General features: G+C 46.0%; 1 protein-coding gene across 1 annotated transcript in view; it reads right to left on the reverse strand.

Annotated features, from left to right (window-relative positions):
- The window catches only part of LOC147663730 (E3 ubiquitin-protein ligase TRIM11-like), a gene marked incomplete at its 3' end in the record, with an annotated part of 58,074 nt that extends 37,468 nt beyond the window's left edge, over positions 1-20,606 (reverse strand). The window contains exon 1 of the mRNA XM_086950243.1: positions 20,185-20,606. Within this exon, the coding sequence (XP_086806369.1) occupies positions 20,185-20,601 (417 nt within the window). The remainder of the gene's footprint in view (positions 1-20,184) is intronic.
- Between the last annotated feature and the right edge of the window lie 5,692 nt (positions 20,607-26,298).

Below are 26,298 nucleotides of genomic sequence, written 5' to 3' on the forward strand. Positions count from 1 at the left end.
ATTCTGTAAGAGGAGTGTCTCTAAGGTCTACTCTCCCTTTCGTTTCTACTTCTGTCCTAAAGAGACAGTCATGCTGCTTTTCAGCATTCTCTGTATCAGCTGGATTCGGCAACAACGTAGCTGGGTTCAATGCGTCGCATCTTTTAATGTGGACATGACTTGCTAACAATGTCAGCTCATAACCTGACAATCGAGCACTAGTTAAGTGCTGTGTCTTGGTTCTAGTCAACAAAGTGTCCACCGCATGTGGAACCATCACGACCAGCATGCTATTCATTACTAGCCCAGCAGACTGTCGAATAGAAAAAGCTGCTGCTGCTGTGGCTCTTAAACAACTCGGCAATGCCTTAGCTACCGGGTCCAAAGTCGACGAAAAATACGCGCATGGACGTTGCTTGTCCCCAAAAGACTGTGTCAACACTGACAATGCACAACCTTCTCTCTCGTGGACATACAATGTAAAGGGCTTACTGTAGTCCGGGGTACCCAACACAGGAGCCGAACATAATGCATTGCGTAATTCGGAAAAACTTTTCTGACATTCTTCAGACCATGGAATGGGATTCGGTGTATCTTTACAAGTTAACGCCACCAGAGGTTTGGCCAATAAAGAAACGTTTGGTATCCATTGCCTACAATATGATGTAATGCCCAAGAAAGCACGCACTTCTCTCTGTGTTCTGGGCACACAATTTTGCAATTGCCTGAATTCTTTCTGGGGTCAGTTTCCTTCCCTCCTTCGATAAGAGGTGACCTAAGTAGGTCACTTCTTGTCCACAGTATTGCAACTTCGAGAGAGACACTTTGTGATGTAAATCAGACAAATGATGCAACAACGACAACGTAGCTTCTTTACAAATCTCATCAGTATCCGCGGCGATTAGCAAATCGTCGACGTACTGAATAAGAGTAGCGCCATCAGGTAAAACAATCGTATCAAGCTGTGTTTTTAGAGCTTGACTGTATATCGATGGGCTTTCACAGTAGCCTTGAGGAGCGCGTTTGAAACTGAAGCTTCGGCCTCCTAAGCTGAAGCCGAAAATATCCCTGCTCTCCTCGGCAATCGGGATGCTGAAGAAAGCATTCTTCAAGTCAATCACCGAGAACCAAGTGGCTGAAGCTGGAATCATTGTCAATAGGGTAGTGATGTCAGGGACGACTGGAAACTGTGGCACAATGATCTTATTCACCTCTCTCTAAGATCAATCACAAACCTGTAAACAGGTGGCTGGGAAGGATCAGTGCGCTTCAAAACAGGCAAGACAGGACTATTGCAAACGTTGCCTCTTGTCTCTTCGATTACATCTCTCTCAATCAAATCATAAATGATCGCTAACGCTTTTTCACCTTCGCTCGAGATCTTGTATTGGGGAATGCACGGCATTCTAACGTTGGCTTTCAATGTCACAACATATGGCGGAATCTCCAAAAGACCTACGTCGTTAGGACCAGTAGCCCAAAGAATACTCAGAAGGGAAGACAATTCTGTCGGAAGTGCATCCTTCGACAAATACATTGGAGAAACCGCTTTCCTACCCAGTGTAAGTTGTACTCCCAAGGGAGAACAGTACAAAGTTGCATACAATCTTTTCAACAGATCCAATCCCAACAGGTTCTCACCGCAACCTGTTGTAAGAATAAGGGGTGCTTCCAATTCACAAGGTCCAACAAAAAGAGACATAGGACTAGAAATCGGGTTCCTAACCGGGGCGTCAGAAAAACCTACTGAAACATTCATTTCGCCAGACAAAGGTGCGCCAGGGAGTTTTGAGTGCATAATCAAACTCTTTGTAGCACCAGTATCCAACAGAAAAGGCTCTGACACACCTGATGTAATCACCTCGACATAAGGTCCATTCTGATCTACTGGAACTGAAACAACTCCCTCTCTTTGTCCATGGCTGTCCTAGCAATCATTACCTTCCATATTCTCATGTTCTTCATAGTAGTCGTCAGCATAGTACTGAGTCGTCCTACCAGACGCGTTATTCTGTTGATCAAAACTATTCATTGAATTCTGTGGCGGAAAAGATCGTGCGTTTTGCGGGAACGCACCGCGTCCCATACCTCTAGACATTTGTTGAGGACCACGGCCCCTCGCACCAAACCCATTTGTGCGCTGTAACTAAACCGGACAACTACTCTTAAAATGGCCTTCTTCTTTGCAATACGCACACTGATTAGGACCATACGGTAAACGTTGTTTAGAAGACTCGTTTCTTTGCGAGTTCCTCGAATACTGCTGAGGCTGCTGATAGTCACGCTGACTATTAGTATGGGGTGGATAAGCTTGTTGTAGAAGAACTTTAGTCTTTAATTCCATTGTCTTTTTATCTGCTTTCTCTAACTCGTCTTTGCGTCTATTTTCATAGTACTGGGCTGTAGCTAAAATCTGTGCTGACGTTGAAACAGCCCAAGCACTCTCGGAATCCTTCACCTTAGCACACAACTCCGGAAGCAAATTATGTACAAATTTGTCGACGAACAATCTCTGGCCACCTTCAGTAGCCATATCCTGACCGCTATGATCTACAAAAGTCTCTTCAAACCGCGAGAAGAAGTCGGACACCGCTTCGTCTTTCGTCTACTTACATGCAGACAACTTATCCCAATTGACACGTAATTCAGGCATTAGAGTCTTCATGTAAGTTATTATTCGACCAGGGAGTTCTGCAATTAAAGGTTTGGCTTTAGCACCACCAACTTGTCTGTTATCTACAGCAGCGATATTAACCCATGTATCACCTAACTCCTGAACATGGTCGGTGTGGCAAATCTTTCCCCATAAAGGCTGTGGAACAACATTTCCAAACAACATGTCTATATCAGCTAAATTCATAATGCATGAGCTTACAGTCTGTGATAATTCCTTATAATACCCTGCAGGATTTTTACGGGGGTCAGGTAATGTCTGTTTGAGAGCCAAAACTTCAGATCTCTTCTAAGGAACATGTACCCATACACGCTGAAAATGCGGCGGAACGGCTGGATTGGCATTTGCGTCCCCTTCCCTCTAAACCGGGGGAACCTCTCTCATGGATACTGTCGCGCCTTTTTCCACCCAGATGCGTCATGCTCAAATAGTGATCGAGAACTTCCTCCCTTACTCCGATATGACAACAATGTCGCAACCGCTCTCTCAACATCGGTGCCTACGATCATGCCCTCCGCGAACTCGAACCGCACACGCCACAATTCATGCATGTCGTGTTCCAGATCATTCCCCTCCAAATCTTCACGAAGAAATACACACATTTAATCAAAAACATATCTCTGCTTCGACGCTTCCCATTGTCGGAAGACTTCCATGATAGACTGTACATCATATCTCACAGTATCGACAACCCATTTACACGCTAACCGATTCAGTAATTCTCTCTCTTGATAGTCGGGCAGTTGACTCCGCAACTGTCTTCGTTCTGTAGTAGGGGTCGTATTAGGCGACCCAAAGAAAGGCGAGAAAAGACCAGTAACAGTGTTGGCCATTCTCTGTCGAACAGAAGGAGAAACTGACGGAAGGACAGGAGGAAAGACAGGGTGATGTGAAGCAGAGGTGGAGGCAGTAGCAGACTGAGTATTAGGATAAACAGTCGGAACAGTAGGCGAAGTCGTAGGGAACACAGATGGAGTAGGTAGCAAAAGCGGCGGCCCTTGAGGGGGCTGCGCCGGAGGAGTAGGAACCAGCTGAAGAGGAGCTGGTGGTTGTGGTAGAGCCTGTGGTCCAACAATCGCGGGTTGCACAACCAAAGGTTGCTGAGGTGCTGTAGCACTCTGCGCATAAGGAGGTGGTGAACTCAGTAAATGAGACATTAAAGGATCTTTATCAAGTTTTTCCTTTGATTCTTGTCCTTTACGTGGCAAAACTGGGTAGCACTTATCTACCGCTAAATTCCTACTTCTAAGCATTTGTTCACTCTCTTGCTCTTCCTCATTATCCCTAAATGCAACAGCAGCTTGTACCATTGACATACCTCGTTTATTTTTCTTTGCTAGTTTCATTTCTTTCTGTTTGGCTTCTTTACGCCATAGGCGAAAAGAGTCAAACATTGCCGGCCGGGCTTTCTTCTTAAAGAGTTTTACCTCTAGATTATCCAGAATTTCCGTGTCAAAACTACCATATTGGGGCCATTTTAAAACACCATCATTCCTGGTGTATCGGATCCATACTTCGTTATATGCGATGGGGCCTACAGCCGTGTTTCACATACAACTCATAAGTCGGAGTTCCAATGGGAGGAACAGGACACAAGTCCTCCAATCGGGAATCCTTATTACAATCAAGACAAAACAAATTTCCAAGTCTGCTAAGACCAGGCATATTCGCTCTCTAGTCTAGCTTCAAACTTCAAAGGATTATCGAATACGATAGTCTCGTGAATACACGAGTCATTCGGTTTTGGCACTTGCAAGTTCCAAACAAAGTAAACCCAAAGAATACCGAACTAAGAACCAAACTAAGGACTGGGAGACGCTCCGCTTATCCTTAACGGAGGAATCGATGATCGATGACGTCACCAGAAGACTCGTCTATCGTTTCGCTCTACTAATCATCCATGGTTCAAAACAGGGCGATAGTCAGGGCAGCAGTCCTTCGTAGCCGTCGGGACGCGGGGAACCTCGCAGCAAAGACTTTCGGAACCACATCGACATACAGGGGTCGATGAAGTGGCTGGCCGTCCTCCAGAATCTTCACACGAACCTCCTCACGAACCTCTGGCTTGGACCGGTACCGCTGAAATCACCACCGCGTTGGGCGCCAACTGAAGTACCGGGTTTTTCAGAACCCGGCGGTGCCAGGGGACAACACCCGAAGACTTCGAGTCCTTCCTGTTTCAGACCACAGAAACACAGAGTCTTCTTGGTGAAGTCAAAGATCGAATTTATTGGCTGCAGCCAGTAACAGGTATCCTAGAAGTACAACAGCATGTATATTCTCAGGAGACTGCTCAAAGTTACAAAGCCAGTCTTCTTCTTTTATACGAAACAATAAGCTTCAGGCAAACATTCCATATTTTAAGAGTACTATATGTCACAAGCCCAGGTGCATTTAAATGATGAGAACACCTATATGGAACTACACACAAACCCCACCAAGGACATCCAAGCAGTACTACATAGCATAATCACAGAAGGCATCAACAAAGGATGTGTGGATGACAAAATGAAAAAATACCTTATCATGGATCACCCTAAGACACCTAAATTTTACCTCACACCCAAGATCCACAAGGATCCTTTGCACCCACCTTGTCGCCCTATAGTATCAACATGTGGCAGCATACAGGAACCAATTGGGAAACTGATAGACAAATACCTCCAACCTTATGTCATCACAATGAACTCCTTCATTAAGGACACCACAGACTTCTTAAATAAGTTGGACAACGTGAAATTAGAACCGAATGAAAAGATACTCATGTGTACCATTGACGTACAAGCATTGTACACCTCCATACCCCACACATTGGGGATCGAGGCCGTGGAAGCTGCTTTACTTGAGATGGAATATGATGAAAACATGAAAATATTCTTACTTGAGCTACTCAATTTTACGTTGATGCACAGTTTCTTCAAATGGGAGGACAAATGGTTCCTACAAAAGTCTGGCACCGCCATGGGAAATCCAGCAGCCCCAGCATACGCGAATATTTTCATGCACCAATATGAAAATAAACATATTCTACAGAACACTCAATGGCAGCAAGGACTACGTCTATACCTGCGATTTATAGACGACATTTTTATCCTGTGGAAAGATACACAAGATCAACTCATCAGTAATATCCAACAGTTAAATTTGATTGATTCCAGAATCCAATTCACTCACGCCATACATGACACACAAATCAACTACTTGGATGTAACCATCTCTAGAACAGGTGATAAGTTTGAAACTACCCTATACACCAAGGAGACTGACCGTAATAACCTTCTGGCCTACCAAAGCTTCCACCCCATACCTCTCAAGCAACACTTACCATACTCCCAATTACTCCGTGTACAAAGAATTGTCTCAGACCCGAAGGAATCCAAGACACAAGCAATCAGCATGATTAATAAATTCAAAAAAAGAGGATACCCAGATGAAGTATTGCAGGAAGCTCATAAAAGAGCCACAGCAAAGATCCGACATACCTTACTTACATCTAAAACCAGTAAGAAAACCACCAAAATCACATGTGTGAGCAAATACTCCACAATCACTCCACAATTTAAGAAAATCATCAAAAAACATTGGCGATTGCTCAAAACAGAATTAGACTTCAATAACATCTTCCAGGATGAACCTATTTTTGCATTTACCAGAGCGAGGAACCTTGGCGAAATCATAAAAAAATCGACCCCCACAAAACAGCCAACTATTTACAAAGGTACCCTTCCTTGTAGAAACTGCAGTAACTGTAATAACATTATGGAGGGTAACACCATCACACACCCAATGCGGGGTAATAAAATCAAACTACTAGTTAATGGAACCTGCGACACGAAAAATGTTATTTATATGTTAAAATGCCCATGTGGTAAAGCATATGTGGGACAAACTGAACGCAAGCTCAAAACAAGACTGACTGAGCATAAAAGTAACATAAGAACAAAAGCAGCCAAATCAGCGGTTGCCAATCACTTCATTGAACAAAACCACCAGATTAATCAGATCAGAGCATGCATATTGGAAATTGTGGAAAAAGACGAGGAGAGAGATAACAGAAAGACTTTACTAAAACGTGAAAACTACTGGATATTTCATCTACAAACACTGCGCCCCCAGGGGATTAATGAAAGAACTGAATTTAGCTGCTATTTATAAGCTTGTTGATTATACTAAAATGTATCAAGCACCTCTGTTTCCATGGTAGATTAACCGTATATATTGTTTAGCTGTGAAATGTTTGTATCGTTTTGCAAAATTGCTACATATTGTGTACTGGCCCTTTAACAAATGCAGGCGCGCCTTTAAAACTCCTTAGCACAACCCACACGCGTCACACGCCAACTTAGTACCGCGCTGAGAGCTTCGTTTGCAGCGCTAAGAGAATCAACGTTCCCGTAATTCCGGTAAGAAGGAACATCACATAACGGCTGGCAGTTCACTCGTTTTATTACACATTGATTTAACATCAGCGCAGAGAGCATTCATTTTGAGCGCTCTTGCACGCATATAAACATCGCGCTTCGGGAACTGTCACTTAACCATGCCGCATTATGTTTAACGATCTGAGCTTATTTAAAAGACACGAGAACTTTTTGTATGTTACTATCCTGAATGTTTATCTTTATGTACGCTTGCCAGGTAATGCGTTCTGCTAAGCATGAAATTAACCCACTAGGCTCCCTGAATCTTATCACCGGTTTACAATACAGTGTATTTAAGGCGTTGACAAGGGATTACAACATTGAATGTGCATTTATATACGGGTTGTTTTATATGGTTGCACCAGAAATGCATGAACCTTAAGTTAATGATGCCGGTTATAAAATGTAAGTGATTTACATACTGCTGTTAAAGTATAAATAGTGACAGATACCACTCCTTGTTTCAGAGATTTCCCAGATGAAGGCCAGTGGGCCGAAATGCATTGGAATTTGAATTAATGGATGGTTGGGAACACTTGAATTGTTGCAAAAAACAAATGAACATTGAATATTAACCATCGATTACCTCTATCGAAGTATGAATAAAATACTGCAATGAAAAAGAACTTTAAGCTTGGAATACTTTATTGATTAAAATTCGCTGGTTGATCTAGCACACTAATAATCAGTGCCCTTTGTGACACTAGTGCCGTCCAGTACTAGTGCATCTCTTAGTTCATAGCATATACTCCAAAGCAGGGAGTACACGAAGGAGCACGATTCACGCCTTAATCCAGAACCTAATATCCAGCTGTGCACGACTATAATCTAAACCATTATTTTACAGTTGACCATACACATATTTTCACTACAAAGAAAAAGCAGAGTCATGATGACAAGTACATATTTCAGTTCGTTCAACCCATAATTGATTACCCGGCAAGGCCCAGTATTTTCATCAGATATCGACGGACCCCCAATAAAATCAGGCACCTCCTCCTCGTAAAGCAAGTCATAAAGCAAGAAACAGAGACAGGTGTGCGTAAGATTAGGTATGGTGTGTGTGTGTGATGAAAGGTTTATGATATGTTGTGCCTTGATGCTAATCTCGCTCGGCCACTAGGAAAGGACCGGGCCGAACAGGTTTGGCTTCGGGCAGCGGAGTCAGCTTGCCCAGGTCACAGAGGAGTCAGCAAAGGTGTACGTGTCCTTCAGACTCGTATTTGGCTTAGTCACTTGGCTATGTGAGGGCAATAACAAAATGGATGCCGTCCACAATATGGAACCCGAGGGTTCATGACGGAAATGGCGATTTCAGGGTGATCCCAACACTCGATCGTAACGAAAATGCTCATGTATAGAATTTAACTAATTACCGGTCTACTGATACCAAAATCGCCGTGATACGATGATGTATACGACACGGGTCCAGAATCTTCGGTACCACACCCCTCGTGAATATTGTGATTGCATGAATGAGTGAGTATGATTCGGTTGAGAGTATGAGTTGGTTTCGTGTATGTGTCTTTGCGCCTGGGTTTCAACTATATATGTAACCATGTTTCTGATTGCATATTGTATTTTGTAGAATATTTATTAAAGGGTTATTAACTGTCATTTTTATACCTTGAGAATTGTTGTAATAAAAGAGATACATTTGTTCTCATAACGATGGTCTCTGGGTATTAGTGTCTTTAGCATCTGCTGCCTCTTGGCTGTTGTTAGCATACTATATTCTTGCTCTTGGGGGATGTGATTTTGCTGTTCCTTCATTTTATCCTGGACGTATAGCTTTTCTGTAATACATTTTCAGGTAGTGGGTTGTTCCTCATTGATTACATGTGATTTCTCCTGTTCCCCTGCCTAGGCATCCCTTCAGGAGCCCTCTTCCGTGTGATTTTTCTGGATCCCACTCACATGACACTGCTAAAGGCTTGTGGCAGCCAAGTAGAGTAGAGGGGTAGATTTTGCATAAAACTCAGAAAGGAGAGCGCCTACTGACACTACTTTCTCGTTCTGCGTAGTATGTCATATCTGGGCTCCATCTGAATGGTGAGCAATATAACCATGGATTAAACCCAGATCTGTGATTGGGGGTGAATGTTCTGCCATTGTGCAACATTCGGTCCATCAATTGTTGTTTTTGCATTTGTCACCCCGAGTGGGACGGGTATGCTCAGACGTGAGTCCCGTGCTCTCCAGGCCACTGGAATCAAGCTATCCTGGCTGATGACGGCTGAAAGCCAGAAACCGGTCCTTGGATGCTTGGTTCTGGTCCAGGAAAGACATGGCTTGGCAGTTCGGGCTGGACTGTTCCCATGTGGCACAGGGTCAAGACTGATTTGCAGATGGCCATGCCTGAACTGGGGTGGTCTGGTGAGCAAAATAACGATGGATTAAACCCAGATCTGTGACTGGGGGTGAGTGTTCTGCCATTGTGCAACATTCCGTCCATCAATTGTTGTTTTTGCATTTGTCACCCGAGTGGGACGGGTATGCTCAGACGTGAGTCCTGTGCTCTCCAGGCCACTGGAATCAAGCTATCCTGGCTGATGACGGATGATAGCCAGAAACCGGTCCTAGGATGCTTGGTTCCGGTCCAGGAAAGACATGGCTTGGCAGTTCGGGCTGGACTGTTCCCATGAGGCACAGGGTCAAGACTGATTTGCATATGGCCATGTCTGAACTGGGGTGGTCTGGTGAGCAAAATAACGATGGATTAAACCCAGATCTGTGACTGGGGGTGAATGTTCTGCTATTGTGCAACATTCTGTCCATCAATTGTTGTTTTTGGATGTATGTTTTGGCACAGATCTGTGTACAATGCTATATTGGCATTAGCATGGCCTCACAGTGCTGTCAGGCTCAGGTACCATCAGGTCCAGGTCTATAGGATGCAGCGCTTGGAACCATGAGAAGTGAGGTTCTCATGTGCAGTGATGGGGGCCTCAGTGGGTGAGAAACGTTTTCAACAGTGAACCAGTGTTAGTTGTAGTCAGTGTCTACAGCCTCCCTTCTCTTTGTTCCTCCCATCCCTTAACACACCCAGGAGGTTCCTGCTGGGGGGACTTGTCCTGATCACGCAGAGCCCAAGTTCAGTGTCCAGTAACCTCAGGTATAAAAGTCGGAGATTGAGCTTCCGAAGACCAGGCGCCTGTAACCACAGCCCAACCCTAAGTTCATTCATCCAGTGAGGGATCCCCAAAGCCTGCATATTTCAAGCAGCAACTGTTGCATGAGAACTGCTCTGTGTTCCCAATGAAGATGTAAGTCTGGCGCCTGGACCCTGCACTTCCCTTTGAGCCTGTTGAACCCTGCATTGCTGGGGAGTCATCTGCACTGATGCCCTTTGGGGCCTGTGCGCTGCACCCTGCATTGCTGCACCACTTCTGCTGTGCCTGGTGCCCTTGTGAGCCTCTGTGTGCCACACCCTACACTGATGCACATCGACTGCTGTGTCTGATAACCATGTGAGCCTGTGTGCCCCACACTGCAATTGATGCACCTCTTCTGTTGTGCCTTATGCCCTTGTGTGCCACATCCTGAACTGCTGCACTCCTTCTGTTGTGCCTGATGCCCTTGCGAGCCCATATGCCACACCCTGCATTGCTGCACATCGTCTGGAGTGTCTGATGCCCTTGTGAGCCCGTGTGCCACATCCTGCACTGCTGCACCTCTTCTGCTGTGCCTGGTGCTCTTGTGAGCCCGAGTGCCACACCCTGCAGTGCTGCACCTCTTCTGCTGTGTCTATGTCCATCTGAGCCTGTGTGCCACACCCTACATTGCTGCACCTCTTCTGTGGTGCCTGATGGCCCTGTGAGCCTGAGTGCCTCAACCTGCACTGCTGCACATCGTCTGCTGTACCTGATGCCCTTGTGAGCCCATGTGCCACACCCTGCATTGCTGCACATTCTATGCTGTGCCTGATGCCCTTGTGAGACCGTGAACTACTCCTTGCATTGCTGCACCTCTTCTGCTGTGCCCGATGCCCGTGTGATCCTGTGTGCCACACCCTGCATTGCTGCACCTCTTCTGCTGTGTCTGATGCCCTTGTGAGCTCATGTGCCACACCCTGCATTGCTGCACCTCTTCTGCTTAGTCTCTGCCTATCTCTGCATTGCTGCACCACTTCTCCTGTGTTTGATAACCATGTGAGCCTGTGTGCCACACCCTGCATTGCTGCACTGCTTCTGCTGTCTGTGCCTGTTAGATCTGGGGGTCTCTAGTTGCCAATGGTATTCACCTTTGTCCAAATAGGGACCCTTACTTCTAAGTCAGGATAAGAGGATTACACTCCTTAATATCCCCTGCTCACCCCCTTGGTAGCTTGGCACGAGCAGACAGGCTTATCTCGAGGCAGTGTGTTAAGCATTTGTGAATATACACAGTAATACAGTGATAACACTACAGATGGACACAACACAGGTTTTTATAAAAATAAGTATTCTTTATATAGACTTAACACAAGACCACAAACGACAAAAATCCACAATACTACACTTAAGATTACTTAAAAGATGATTAAAGTTGCTTAGTTCATGTTGTTGGCAAATGCGACAAAGTTCTCAACAAAGTACCTGGATGTGTAACGCAAAGTAAACAAAAGGCTTGCAAAAGGGGAGATGCGTTGGTTCCGTGATCCAGGGGGAACGGTTGCGTCCTGCCTCAATGCTTGCGCAGAGTAGGGGACTTGTCATGAGCCTTACCAGTGGAGGTGATGTGTAGATTATAGGCCTGCGGGCCAATTGCGGTGCGCAAGATGGCGCCTTGATGCGATGCGAGGATCCAATTGCGAGGCGAGAAGATGGCGCCCTTGATGGGGTGAGGCAATGACGATGCGATGACGCCCTGGCAGCCTTGCGACGACTCTGTACTTTGGAGCCGCGACAGGCCCTGCGACACGCTTCTCCAGTGATGCGACAGCAGGCAGCTTCGATGAACACACGCTTCCAGGGAGATGCGGCGAAGGCTCGCTTCTCTGGCGATGCGATGATTCCAGCTGCGGGGGCGACACGCTTCTTCTCTATGCGTCACGCTTCCAGCTCCCAGCGGTACCCAAGTGTCTAGAGTCAGAATTTCCAGCAAGGAAATTCAGGGGGAGCTGGAGGTGAAGTCTTTTGTCCCTGAGACTTTAGCAGGAGGCAAGCACAGTTCAAGACCTTGGAGAATATTCTGTAGATGATGATAGTCCATAAAAAGTTCCTTCTCCTTTCCCTTGGCAATGAAGCAACCACTGCAGGCCAACCCAGCAAACAGGTCCCAGGTGCAACTCCTCTCTCCCATCTAGATGCAGATCTCTCTATTCACCACTGGGCTGCCCCAGCCTGTCTCCTGGAATCCCCCAGCCCTGTCACTCAGAAACCCAGACAAGGAAAACACAACCCAGCAGAGGCAGTCCTGGATAGTTAGGCAAGAAAATACCTACTTTCTAAAAGTTGTATTTTCAAACACAGAATATTAAAACCAATTTTACTAAAAGATATATTTTATTATTCTGAGTTCAGGCATACTGAATTCAAATTTCTACCATGTTCCTCGAGTCAGTTAGGATTATAAGAATGTAATAACCAACTGCCCATTCTGGCCTATGGAGAACAGGTAGCCTTCAATAGTGAAAAACGAAAATGGCTGTAAGTCACTATTAGAACATGCTACACACATCAGAGCATGTCCTACCTTATACTTACAATACACCCTGCCCTTGGGCCTACCATAGGGGTGCCTAACATGAAGCAAAGGGAAGGCTTAGGGACTGGCAAGTGGGTGCACTTGGCCAAGTCGACATGGCAGTGCTAGGCTGCACATAGGCCTTGCAATGACGGGCCTGAGACACACTTTACAAGCTGCTTCTGTGGGTGGCACAACCAGTGCTGCAAGCCCACCAGCAGCATTTGATTTACACGCCCTGGGCACCCATGGTGCTCTGTACTAGGGGCTGACAGATAAATCAAATAACCCAATCATGGAATCCAATTAATATATCAATTTAAAATAGGGAGCACTTGCACTGTGGCACGGATTAGCAGTGGCACAGTGCCCAAAACATAAATCCAGCAAAAACATATCAAAACAGAGGAGGCAATCCGTCAAAAATGGAAGGGAGACTCACGCCAATGATGTCAGGTCTAACAGTGCCCATCTGAGCCCGTGTGCTCCACTCTGCATTGCTGCACCTCTTCTGCTGTGTCTGATGCCATTGAGAGCTTGGGTGCCGCACCCTGCACTGCTGCACCTCTTCTTCTGTGTCTGATGCCCTTGAGAGCCCGAGTGCTGCACCCTGCATTGCTGCACCTCTTCTGCTGTCTCCGTGCCCATTTCAGTCTGTGTGCCACACCCTGCATTGCTGCACATTGTCTGCTGCGTCTGATGCCCTAGGGAACCTGTGTACCACACCCTGCATTGTGGCGCACCTCTTCTGCTGTGCTTGATGCCCTTGTCATCTTGAGCCTGAGTGCCACACCCTGCATTACTGCACCTCTTCTGCTGTGTCTGTGCCCATCTGAGCCTGTGCCCAATACACCCTGCATTGCTGCACATCGTCTGCTGTGCTTGATAACCAAGTAAACCTGTGTGCCACACCCTGCATTGCTGCATATCGTCTGCTGTGCTTGATAACCAGGTGAACCTGTGTGCCACACCCTGCATTGCTGCACCTCTCCTGTTGTCCCCGATGCACTTGTGAGCATGTGTGCCACACCCTGCATTGCTGCCACTCTACCTCTGTGTCAGATGCCCTTTGAGCCTGTGTGCTGCACCCTGCATTGCTGTACATCATCTGCTGTGTTTGATAACCATATGAGCCCGTGTGCCACACCCTGCATTGCTGCACATCTGCTGTGTTTGATAACCATATGAGCCTGTCTGCCACACCCTGCATTGCTACAACCCTTCTGCAGTGTCTAATGCCCTTGTGAGCCCGAGTGCAACACGCTGCACTGCTGAACCTCTTCTGCTGTGCCTGATGTCCTTGTGAGCCTGTGTACCACACCCTGAATTGCTGCACATTGTCTGCTGTGTATGATGCCCTTGCAAGCCTGTGTGCCACACCCTGCACTGCTGCACCTCTTCTGCTGTGCCTGATGTCCTTGTGTGCCACACCCTGCAGTGCTGCACCCCTTCTGCTGTGCCTGATGCCCTTGAGAGCCTGTGTGCCACATCCTGCACCACTTCTGCTGTGCCTGATGCCCTTGTGAGCATGTGTGCCACACCCTGCATTTCTGCCCCTCTTCTTCTGTTTAGTTGCCCTTGTCAGCCTGTGTGCTGCACCCTACATTGCTGCACATCGTCTGTTGTGGCTGATGCCCTTGTGAGCATGTGTGCCACACCCTGCATTGCTGCCCCTCGTCTGCTGTGTCAGTGCCCATGTCAGTCTGTGTGCCACAGAATCTCTAATAAAAGAGAGAGGGACCCCAAGGCCAAAGGGACAGGGTTCCGTAAACGACTATAAGTCAAAAAGGAGATTCCCTTTGGACGAATGAACATAGAACAGCTAGTTTTTACGGACCAAACAAATAAAAATACATCAATACGTAGCACATGGACAAGCAGGAAGCAATGTGAACAGAATTAAAAACAAGTGAAAACACTCTAGTAAGATTAATCTAAACAATTTATTAATATACACTATATTTGTTAAAAAATGGGAAACAAACAGGACGGAAATAATATACAGTCAATCAATGAAACATTCCAATAAAAAAGGAGGTACAGGTTGAGGACTAAATTCACACAATGATACGGAATTTTCCTCTATTTCTTGACCATGTATTACTCCTTATGCATCGACGCGTTTCGGTGGTGAGAAAGAAGTTTTACCACCTTCATCAGGACAGTTGAGATAGTAGTTTCCCAATAATTCTAAAATTTAAAACAGAACCATTCTTAGTTATAGTTACTATTCATGGCAACATAATGTAGTTCTTCTTAAAAAATATAGTGTAAACGGATATTGCTAACCTAACAGATTGTCCAACAAAATTGTATCAACACTGCTTCCATGTGCAAAAAAACAGACATTACATAGAACAACATAACATAACATAGCATAGTAATCATAAACATTGCCACAATATGCTTATAACATTAATCATTTCATCATTTTATCTTTCATGAATAGTCAGTAACATCTACAGCTTATATAGGGAAATGAGCAAAAGTTAGCCATTGCTTTTGTGGTGAAAGATCTTCACCACTTGTTTTCTAGAAAGACTGAAAAGTCGGATATAGCTATTGAAACCTATTCACAGCGCACGATCACACAGACGACTCATCACACTAATAGTTGGAGACAGATGTCGAATGATTTGTAAGGCAGATAAGCGTGACTCTAAAGCATCTCAGACATCAACCGTGTCTAGCCTACTATTAATATAATTTAATTTATGGTGCGAGTATATAATCAACACCTACCGATTTAATGACTGTCTATTCACATAAGAATAGAGACCGGAATTTCAAAGATATTCCTGATAGATGAATGCGCCGAAAAAGGGCCCATAATACAATTAGGGCTCACATACTTTCAAATATAGCTAATGTATAGAATGCAAAATACAGATAGTGATGCTATACAGGGCTAACTTTTGCTCATTTCCCTATATAGGACACTTTTTAAACATTGAAAGTGAGAGGATATTTCGCTGGACGAATATCCTCTTTGTGTGGAAAGGAGGCTGAGTACCCCTTATTACGATCCTAATGGTTTTATCGAGGTAGGTGATGTATCAATAACATTGTACTATCCACCTCTCTTGTCTATAATGAAGTAGTGAAGATATTAGAATTGAGAACTGTCAGGGTATCAGGACGTTTCAGGGATACCTAAGAACAAAAAGGTACAAGCTGTAGATGTTACTGACTATTCATGAAAGATAAAATGATGAAATGAATAATGTTATAAGCATATTGTGGCAATGTTTATGATTACTATGCTATGTTATGTTGTTCTATGTAATGTCTGTTTTTTTGCACATGGAAGCAGTGTTGATACAATTTTGTTGGACAATCTGTTAGGTTAGCAATATCCGTTTACATTATATTTTTTAAGAAGAACTACATTATGTTGCCATGAATAGTAACTATAACTAAGAATGGTTCTGTTTTAAATTTTAGAATTATTGGGAAACTACTATCTCAACTGTCCTGATGAAGGTGGTAAAACTTCTTTCTCACCACCGAAACGCGTCGATGCATAAGGAGTAATACATGGTCAAGAAATAGAGGAAAATTCCGTATCATTGTGTGAATTTAGTCCTCAACCTGTACCTCCTTTTTATTGGAATGTTTCATTGATTGACTGTATATTATTTCCGTCCTGTTTGTTTCCCATTTTTTAACAAATATAGTGTATATTAATAAATTGTTTAGATTAATCTTACTAGAGTGTTTTCACTTGTTTTTAATTCTGTTCACATTGCTTCCTGCTTGTCCATGTGCTACGTATTGATGTATTTTTATTTGTTTGGTCCGTAAGAACTAGCTGTTCTATGCTCATTCGTCCAAAGGGAATCTCCTTTTTGACTTATAGTCTGTGTGCCACACCCTGCATTGCTGCACATCGTCTGCTGTATCTGATGCCCTAGCAAGCCTGTGTGCCACACCCTGCATTGCTGCACATCGTCTGCTGTGTCTGATACCTGTGTGCCACACCCTGCATTGCTGCACATTGTCTGCTGTCTCTGATGCACTGCAAGCCTGTGTTCTACACCCTGCATTGCTGCACATCGTGTGCTGTGTTTGATTACCATACGAACCTGTGTGCCACACCCTGCATTGCTGCACCTCTTCTGCTGGGCCTGATGCACTTGAGAGCCCGTTGGCCACACCCAGCATTGCTGCACATCGTCTGCTGTGCCTGATGCCCTTGTGAGCCTGTGGGCCACACCCTGCATTGCTGCAGCTCCTCTGCTGTCTGTGCCCATCTGAGCCTGTGTGCTACACCCTGCATTTGCTACACATCGTCTGCTGTGTTTGATAACCGTGTGAGCCTGTGTGCCACACCCTGCATTACTGACCCTCTTCTTTTGAGCCTAATGCCCTTGTGAGCCCGTGTACCACACCCTGAATTGCTGCACCACTTCTGTTGGGCCTTATGCCCTTGTGGGCCTGTGTGCCCAACCCTGCATTGCTGCACCTCTTCTGCTGTACCTGATGCCCTTGTGAGCCTGTGTGCCACACCCTGCATTGCTGCATGAAATCTTCTGACACCAATGACTCTGTAAGCTCATGCACAACACCATGTACTACCCCACTGAACCCTTTGAGTACCATGTGAGATCCAAAAACGTCCACACACACATTCCTTCTGATCGTCTGCAGCTGCCTCTGTGGCTCATGGTATCCGCCTGTGATCTAAGCGCTCTAACAGATAGGTTGTCTGCTCCATTGCAGTTTCTTATGTAGGTCTCAGTGTATTTGCCTAGGATCCCTAAACACTCACAGACTTACCATGTAATTTGGGGCAGGATCCACAGGGTTCTTTGCGATCCCCGAATACCCTCAGACATATCTTGCATTTTTATTCAGCATCCTCTTCTATGAGGCTCGTAGTGTACAAGCTTTGACCCCTGAAACCTGACATACATACCTTGTATTCCTCTATGTGACTCACAGGATATCTTTACTGTAAAACCCGACTACTACATACATACTATAGATATGCGCTAGGGCACCATTCCCTATTGGACCCGTAGGGTGATTTTGATTTCTTAACACCCCAAAACATACTTTGTTTCCTGTTAAAGATTTAAGGAGTGAATTCACGTGTGCTTATCGAACACATACACACATACCTTGTGCTCCTCTGAAAGTTCTTCATCTGTGGAATTTACAGTATTTCACTTTTGAAACATGAACACCCACATAAACTCCTTGCACAGACGTCTCGTTAGGGCCCACATAGTGTATTATGATCCATAAACATCCACACACATACCTAGAGCTCTTCAGCAGCCCCTTCGATAGACTCTCTGGTGCCTTTTGATTCCCTGAACATCCACATGCATACCCTTTTCTCTTCAGCAACCTCCTCAATGGCATGCATAAGTAGGGTGACCAGATGACTCCATGTAACAGGGACACAACTTTTCCATTTCTGGGCTTTTCATTTAACACACCAGTGTATTCTGTGAGTTGTGGTCTTGGTTGGTTTTACTTGACTATATTGCTTCAACACACCAGATAATAAAAATGATAAGAAAAAGTAAAGTCCAGGAATGGAAAATACTGGCCCAGTGACACAGAACCCTCTGATCACCCTAAGCAATGGGGGGGATGTGACCTCTAAACACTCACACTCCATCTGCCCCTTAGTGTGGCTCACCAAGTGCCTTTGTGATCTTAGAATTGTCACAGACATACCTGTGCTATTCACTTGTGGTTCCAGAACACCCACACAAGGCATGTGCTCCTTAGTAGGTTCCTCAGTGGAGTTCACGGCGTGACTTTGTGGTCCCTGAATGCCCACAGGTGTATCTTGTCCTACCTTCCAACCCCTTTTTATGAGGCTCGAACAACCTCTGATCCCTATAATCCAACTTAAATACCTGGTCTCATGGCGTGTCTTTATTAGTGAACTCTGTACACCCACTCACATACCTTGTGCTCTTGGACAGTTTTCTATATGAGGCTCACAGGGTGCCTTTGATTACTGGAAACCCAGAGATATTGCATTTTCTGAGAGATACCAGCAGTGTATTCACTTGTGAATCTTTAACAATCACACACATACCTTGTGCTCTTCTGCGGCCTCCTCTATGGGGCACACAGAGTGACTTGTAACCTCTGAACACCTGTACACTTAGCTCGTGCTCTCATACTGCCTCCTTGATGAGGCTCACAGAGTGGCAATGATCCCTGACTTTCCACAGACATAATCAAAAAATCAAAAGGCGGGAGTGAAGAGGAAAAAGGTAGAATCACCCTCCTCTTGATACTGTAATTCAACATAGGGATTATACCATTTATTACGTGAATGTATATTTGCCCATATGTGTGCTGCTATTTTTATTTGAGGTGTTTAATCATACGTGGATAATGGTGTAAAAAGATCTAAGCTCCTTCTCTTAATTGTAGGAAGGGCAATGTTTCAATAATTGTAAAAATACCCCTCACACACTGAAACCTGATTCAGTGTCATGCTTCATCATTGGGGTCTTCCCGCCCCTCTACGGGACAGGGCGTGCTACTACCTATGTAGACGCGGGAGCACTTTATTTAGTGATTGGTGAATATGTGTAGTGCGTGGGATCGTGAAAAGAGTATGTGATGGTTAAAAATTCTTTGGCTATTGGATCAAATATACTTTATTGTCTTTCCTAGCTGAGAATAGTAAAAATGTGGAGGTTTAGATGGTGTACTATAATGAGTCAGCTCCTACAAGGTCGACATGTTTCAGAAGCCATCCCCTTGGCTTTCTTCCTCAGGACCAAAAATCGATCCCTATAACACCTCACTGGGTGATATAGTAAATGTACATATGCCTGCTGATCACAAACACTGTCCTTTGTTCCCTATTTTGGGAATAGAAAAATATACAACTTGTATATCTTTTAAAAACCTGAAATGAAAAACATTATGGATAAATAATGGCATTCATCATTTATCACATCATATATTCACATCACCATCATGTGGAAAATTCAAAGCGTATTTTGATATATTTCCCTTATGCAACCCTGTTATAGGTAATAGTACCATTTGGTAAGCATCCTCTACTCATATATCAGCTGAAGGAACACTCTTTGTGGTTATAGTGCCCAGTTTCACATTTATTCAGAACCCTTTCATACATATGTCTCTCTTAGCAAAATACATCTTTCGTTACAATACATTCATACATATTAAAAAGGAAGAATTTGTAAAATCATTTAATGTCCCACATAGTTATGGATATTCACAGCAACTGTGCACTCGTATTTATACTCCCTGTCACACCCTGTGATCTTCACTTGTAGTTGCAGAACACCCACCCACACCATGTGCTCCTCTGCGGTGCCTCAACAGGGCTCACAGTGTGACCCCTGACCACTCACACACATAGCTTGCTCTTTGACTGCCCCTTGGTGTTGCTCACCAAGTGACTAGGTGATCACTGAACGTCCACAGACGTACCTTGTACTCCTCTGAAGCCTCCTCTACAGGACTTGCTGAATGAGTTTTATGCTCCTTGGACTCTCGGCAGACCAAACATATCATCATCTGATCCTCTGCACAAAACAGCCTCAGTTTCTCCTCATGTTTCTCACACAGATTCTGCTCTGGTGGCCTCACGGTTGGCAGATGAAGCTGTTTTAATATTTCCACTATGTTCCCAAGTTGCCTGTTGGGTCGGACATTTTTCCCAGAAGATATTTCCCTGCACTGTGGACAGGGGGATTTTTCGTCTCTTCCCCCCCAGCTCTGGGTGATGCAGGAGCGGCAAAAGTTGTGTCCACAATCAAAAATCATCACCGGGTCAGTAAAATATTCCAAACAGATCGAACAAGTGGCCTCTTCCTCGAGGTTACCGAGCTGAGCTGCTGCCGCCATGATGCAGAAATGCAGGAAGTAAAGTTAACTGAAGTGGGTTTTTCTGTGGGTCTGCCCCTCTCTGTCTGCGCTGGGACTTCCGGGTTCATGTTAAAGTCACAGAGCAGAGAACTGACTCCTCTGCTTCCTGCGCTTTGACTCTAGGTTTCCGTTCTTTCTCAGCTAAAATACCAGCAATTTGATTTTGTTCTATGATTCTCTAAGTGCCTGGAGCTGGCAGCTAAATACGATGTTCTGTAAAATCCTTTATATTTTTTAAATATCTTGATTATAATAATTGTTTAAGAATTATACAGACAGCTTTAAAACTTTGTATGCAATTTTTTGCTGCATTTGCTATTTTCGGTTTATGTTTCAAAGCCTTTATTTAACATACCGACTTTTGCTGCATTTTTAAAAAATGTGTCCCAGCCTTGCAGACAAATACTAGCCAGGCCAGTAATTAACCGTCCTGATGCAACTCTCATGTAACGAAACTGGTGCTCATGTAAAGCGTTCTGATAAATACCCGATGTCTCGGGTCTAGTCCGCGTTTAACAAAACTCTAAAAATAAATAAACCCTACCGCGACGTGTAAAGGTTCGCTTGCTGATGCTGATGCCTTTACAATTGCAGTTCTGTGTGGGAAGATTGGAACCACTACCTGTGATTACCTGTTCGGTTGACAAAATAATGAGGGAGGCCCGAGGTCCCTGCAAGGGACCCCCATGGGAGGGCAAACCCCGTAGTAGGGCGCAGGGAACCGAGGACGGCCCGTGGGCGGGAAGGGGCGGGGAAGGCGGGTCATGCTAGGTCAAGCCCCCACCCCCTTCCCTGGGAGGTTTTAAGGGAGCTCCTCCCTCCCGGCGTCCTCTTTTCTGCTGCCCCCTGCTCCACCACGGTCGCCAGGCTGCCCCTCGCCAGCCTCAGGCCCGTTAGCCCCCCCCCCCCCTAGGCCCGCTCCCTCTCCCCCATCAACGTCGGACTCGAGGCCCGCGGATTCCAGCTCCCATCAGAGGTAAGCGGACGTACGATTGCCTCCCCCAGGGGCCCCGTCCGTGTATCATTTGGGTGGTGAGGGTTGTGGGGTGAGGTGTACCGATGCAACTACTATGGAGGAGGCAGGGATCAGCATTGGATCCAGATGTAATCGAAAGAAGCAGCATCATCTGATACTGGAAGAAAACTGGTGATCAAAGGCCTGTAGGTTCAGTGCCCAATAATAAGGTCTCAACAGAAACAACAAACACGGACACATCAGACATAGAGGGAGAGACATGCACTATAGTCATTGCACAACCACAATGGGGGTAGAACAGTAATAGAGAGTAGAAGTGAGAACAAAACAGTGTGAAAAGTAGTGAGGGGAAAGGTGAGGAGAAGGAGGTGTATCTACGCCAGCCTTACATGGAGAAACACATCCAACATGGCAAATAAACAAAAGGAAGAAAGACTACAAGATTGAAACATTAAAGGGAAGATGGAAGAAGATGAAAAAGAGAAAATTAAAAAAATGCCACATAGTTAAGCGTAAAAAAATCGGCTTTAGCCTCCAGAGTATGAAGACAACATTAGCCGAACAAGCATTGGTAAAGCCAAGGAAGGACACAAAAGCTTGAGGGAACTCCATCTCCAGGTCAACTTGAAACACTAATTGCAAAGTGATCAGAGGGGCCTGTCTCTACAGCATTAAACAGCTTTAAGATTAGCTTCAAACAATTAAACACAGGGGGGAAGCTAGCGTTTTGCCCTCTTTCTCCTTGTTAGCACAGCACATTACCAACTAATGTTGGTGGGGAGATGCTGGGTGTCGAAGAGAGTTATTGTTCCGGCACTGGGCCAGTCTTTTCTGAAAGGAATGGTCATTGCCAAACAGTACATTGTATTCAGATTGCTTTAATATAGCGCTTCAGACAGCTGACGAGGGCAGGCCGTAGTAAGACTGGAAGTGGACTGGGCAACATGCCCCACAAAGAGGGAGAGTTCCTAAAAAGAAAGGGATCAGAGCTGTGTGGGGTGATCAAGTTAGGAAAGAGTGGGGGGGGGGCTGTCACTTTCCTTACCACTCACAATATACTTACTGCCACTCGTGGCTTTCGCAAGGCAGCATGTGCTGCACCTGTTCAACACAGGGCATATCACAATGCTATTTTCAGTGCACCCCCTCAATAACACAAACAATGAAGATGGACCATGAAGAGGAAGTGAGAGGCCATTATTCTAAGTGCTGCTTCTCCCTTTGTTCTGGTAAACAAGTTATCTTGCCTATTTCCCGCGGAGTGATAATGTTTTTTGAAAAAAACGGTTTTCCCTTTCTGTGATTACTGTCTTTGCCTGTGGTTGTCACAGTTTAAAATGGTAGTTTTAACCTGCCTGTGATTGCATATTTTATCACCTGTTTTGTGTTTTAAACTTGTGGTTTTTCCTGCCCATGATTGCTTCCATTTAACGTGTTGAATTGTGGGATTTGCAGTCCAAACTCTGTAGTTTTTCCCTCTCATTCCTGGTGACTATTCAGTTTTCCCTCCAAATTTCTCCTTTGCTCTGTCCTAAGACTTGTATGTTAAACAGTGCACCCCAGCCACCATTTTGTGTTAACAAGCCAATGAAACCTGCACCCTCTCCCCCCCAGCAACAGGGATGTTGTACATCAGAGGGTGCTTCTCTGAGCTGTTTAAACTGTGTTTAATAGGGACTGCGCTGGGGGCGTGGCAGGCAGCCAAGCATGGCGGTCGTCTGCTAGGCGAGCTCCGGACCCGAGCCTACAAAATCCTAATAATTACAAGCCCCACACTGTAAGCAGACGGCTGCAGCTGCGGGATGAGGCCGAGGGAACGGACACGGACACTCGGTGCCGTTCTGATGCGAGCAATTGGGAGTGGAGTGCTGTGATATCGCCATTGCGGCCGCACAGCGTGGACGAGGGCAGAGCGGCAGCGCAGGACAGACATTTAGCGCTGCAGCATCCTAAAATACGGTGATCAGAGCTGGAACACGCACACATGACGGACGGGTCATCGTTTTTCTGTCCCAGAACTGTACGGAAAAGGTGAGCGTTGTGACTGATAGCACGCTGGCAGGAAGGAGGGCTTGCGAACCCGCGACCCAGGGAACGCCATCACGCAAGCCCGTGGATGTCCGGCGGTCTGCTCTCCCTAGCGGCTGACAGAGGCAGACGTAGCTTGAAACGGGATACTGGGGCCTCCCCCCTACAGCACATTGAATATCGGTGGAGGAGGCGGCATACACAGCACAGTCAACACTACCACTAAGGGGGAGGCTTGGGCTGGCGGAACTCGGCACTGAGGCCTGGCGGGTGAACTCCCTGCTGCGACGGCCATTTGTATTTGCGCCGCTTACCGCTGGTCTGTCTGGCTGGGGGCGGCGGTGTATGATCTCGGCTGATTCCCTATTGGAACTGTTATGAACCCAAGGAGTCCTGCTCAAGGCCCAGATCCCGGGGTATGGTGAGAAGAAGTGCGCCATAAAGAGTGCGGGGGTGAACCTGCATTGATATATTAGAGAGCAGATAGGGGAGCAGTCTGTTGCTGAGACTTAATGGGACATATGGTGTGATGCTACAACATACCCCTGTGCTCAAAAGTTGCCGGGACAGCCGCTGTGGAACTGCTGGTGTGGGCGCCTTGTGACCTCCTAGACAACGCTGTCGGCACCCCCCTGCTGCGCTGCGGTGGAAGGAGAGACGGAGTGCCGGCAACGAGAGATGGGCTGTGTATGGACATGTGACTGGCCTGTTCTGGTGTCTAACCCGAGGGGACTTGCCTGGGATGGTGCAATTTGCGGATCCCATGTGTGAGCTGCCGTCACGTGCTCGGACCTGGGGTTGTTGCAGAGGCCATAGATGGACAATACGATAAAGGAGACTTGGGGCAGAGCGTGTGATGAACAGGAAAGAGTGACTAAAGTGCTTCCTCGGTTGCGAACCCCTGACTGCTGCAGTGAGACCCGCTAGCCCAGTGCACGGTCACGTTGCTGCCCTGTAGCCTGCATGTGTAGCAACCTTGTCCAAGGAAGCAGCTGGAGCATCTGTAGCATGGTAGCAGGGTACAGTGTGAATCTTCTGCCCTGAAGGATACGGCCAGAGTGGCTGTGCCTCACACTAACTGAACAATATAGGGCGAAACAGGGCGAAACAACAGGAACAAAGTGGCGCGGACCCTGTACAAGAAGAAATATACAGCATGGATAGCACACCAGCGTCTGGTTGTATCCCCCACTACGGTGCCTGTTCCGGAGGACAAGTTGGATCTCATACTGAAGAAAGTGCGAGACTCCAGGAAAGCAATTGAGCTTCAAATAGGGACCCTGACCACTGGACTGAACTTGCTCAGGGCAGATCATGTGAAGACGGCGGACAAGGTGAAAGACCATGCGGCGACGCTGGCAGAGATTATACCAAAGCAGAAACAGATGGAAAGTGATGTGAAACAGCTACAGACGCAGGTGGCCACCTTAATTGAACAGGTAGAGGACTCAGAAGGAAGAGCAAGACGGAACAACATCCGAGTGATTGGATTACCGGAGAAAAGCGAAGGGTCTGATGCATCTGGGTATATGGAACAGTGGTTCAGAGATCCCGTCACTACGGAGGGACTCTCCACACAATATTGCATAGAGCGAGCACACAGAATACCCACCGGAAGGCCGAAACCGGGTGCCCCACCGAGGCCCCTTATAGTAAAGCTGCTGAATTTCCGAGACCGGGACACTCTGCTGCAAAAGGCCAGGGAGGCTGCACCGATCAATTTTGAAAATGCAAGAATTTCCTTATACCCGGACTATACGATGTTGGTTCAGAGGCAGCGGTCCTCCTTTATGGGGGTGAAACGACAGCTCCGGGACCTGAATATAAAGTACGCACTGCTGTTCCCGGCACGGTTGAAAATACTACACAAACAGAAAACTTACTTCTTTGAAAGTCCTGAGGATGTTGAAGACTGGCTCGAGGTAATGGAACTAACTAACGCTGCGGAGATCGCCACACAAACTAAGGATAGGCAAAGATCCCCCAGGGGCGTCCGACAGGTCGCAGAGGCGGTACATCAAGAAGGACCACTGCACGTGTACAGGTCACCTCGCAACAGATAAGACAGAATAAGAAGCAGGCGATCATTGCTACGGCAACCTTCACGAACGCCCCACAAACAGAAACTAAGTCCTCTACAGAGGATGAGGCGTCGCAGGGGTCTGATTCCAAGGGCAGTGTGGCCTGTTCCCCTCTGCCACTCCACAGCTGATCACGGACCTGTTTGGATGATGAACTTGTGCAAGTATGGTCTTTCTTATGTAACTGCAAATTTTAGCTTTGTTTGCCCCTTTTCCACTTCTAATTAGAATCTTTACAGAAGGCAAGTTATTATTAGGGCTCTGGTGCCGTAGTAGCTTCAAACTGGTAGACCACAGATGCACCTCACCGCATGCAGAACGCAGGCGTAGCCCCCCATATGGCAAAGGCTCTCTACATGACCTTTTTGTTTTTCTTAGTCCAGTTCTGTGTTATGGTCTGGTATAGTTTGGACACCAGACCGTGTATTGGGATCGGTGGGGGGTGGGATGGTCACATCGTTCATGAATGTGCGGATACATTAACTCCATTGCGAACCATGATATCAATCATGTGGATACAATGACTGGAACAATGCATGTGTTGGGTAAATATACCATAGTAACATGGAACATACGAGGTATTAGCACGAT

Source organism: Lissotriton vulgaris, unplaced genomic scaffold, assembly GCF_964263255.1.
Source record: "Lissotriton vulgaris unplaced genomic scaffold, aLisVul1.2 SCAFFOLD_1856, whole genome shotgun sequence".
In the NCBI taxonomy this organism is placed as follows: Eukaryota; Metazoa; Chordata; class Amphibia; order Caudata; family Salamandridae; genus Lissotriton; species Lissotriton vulgaris.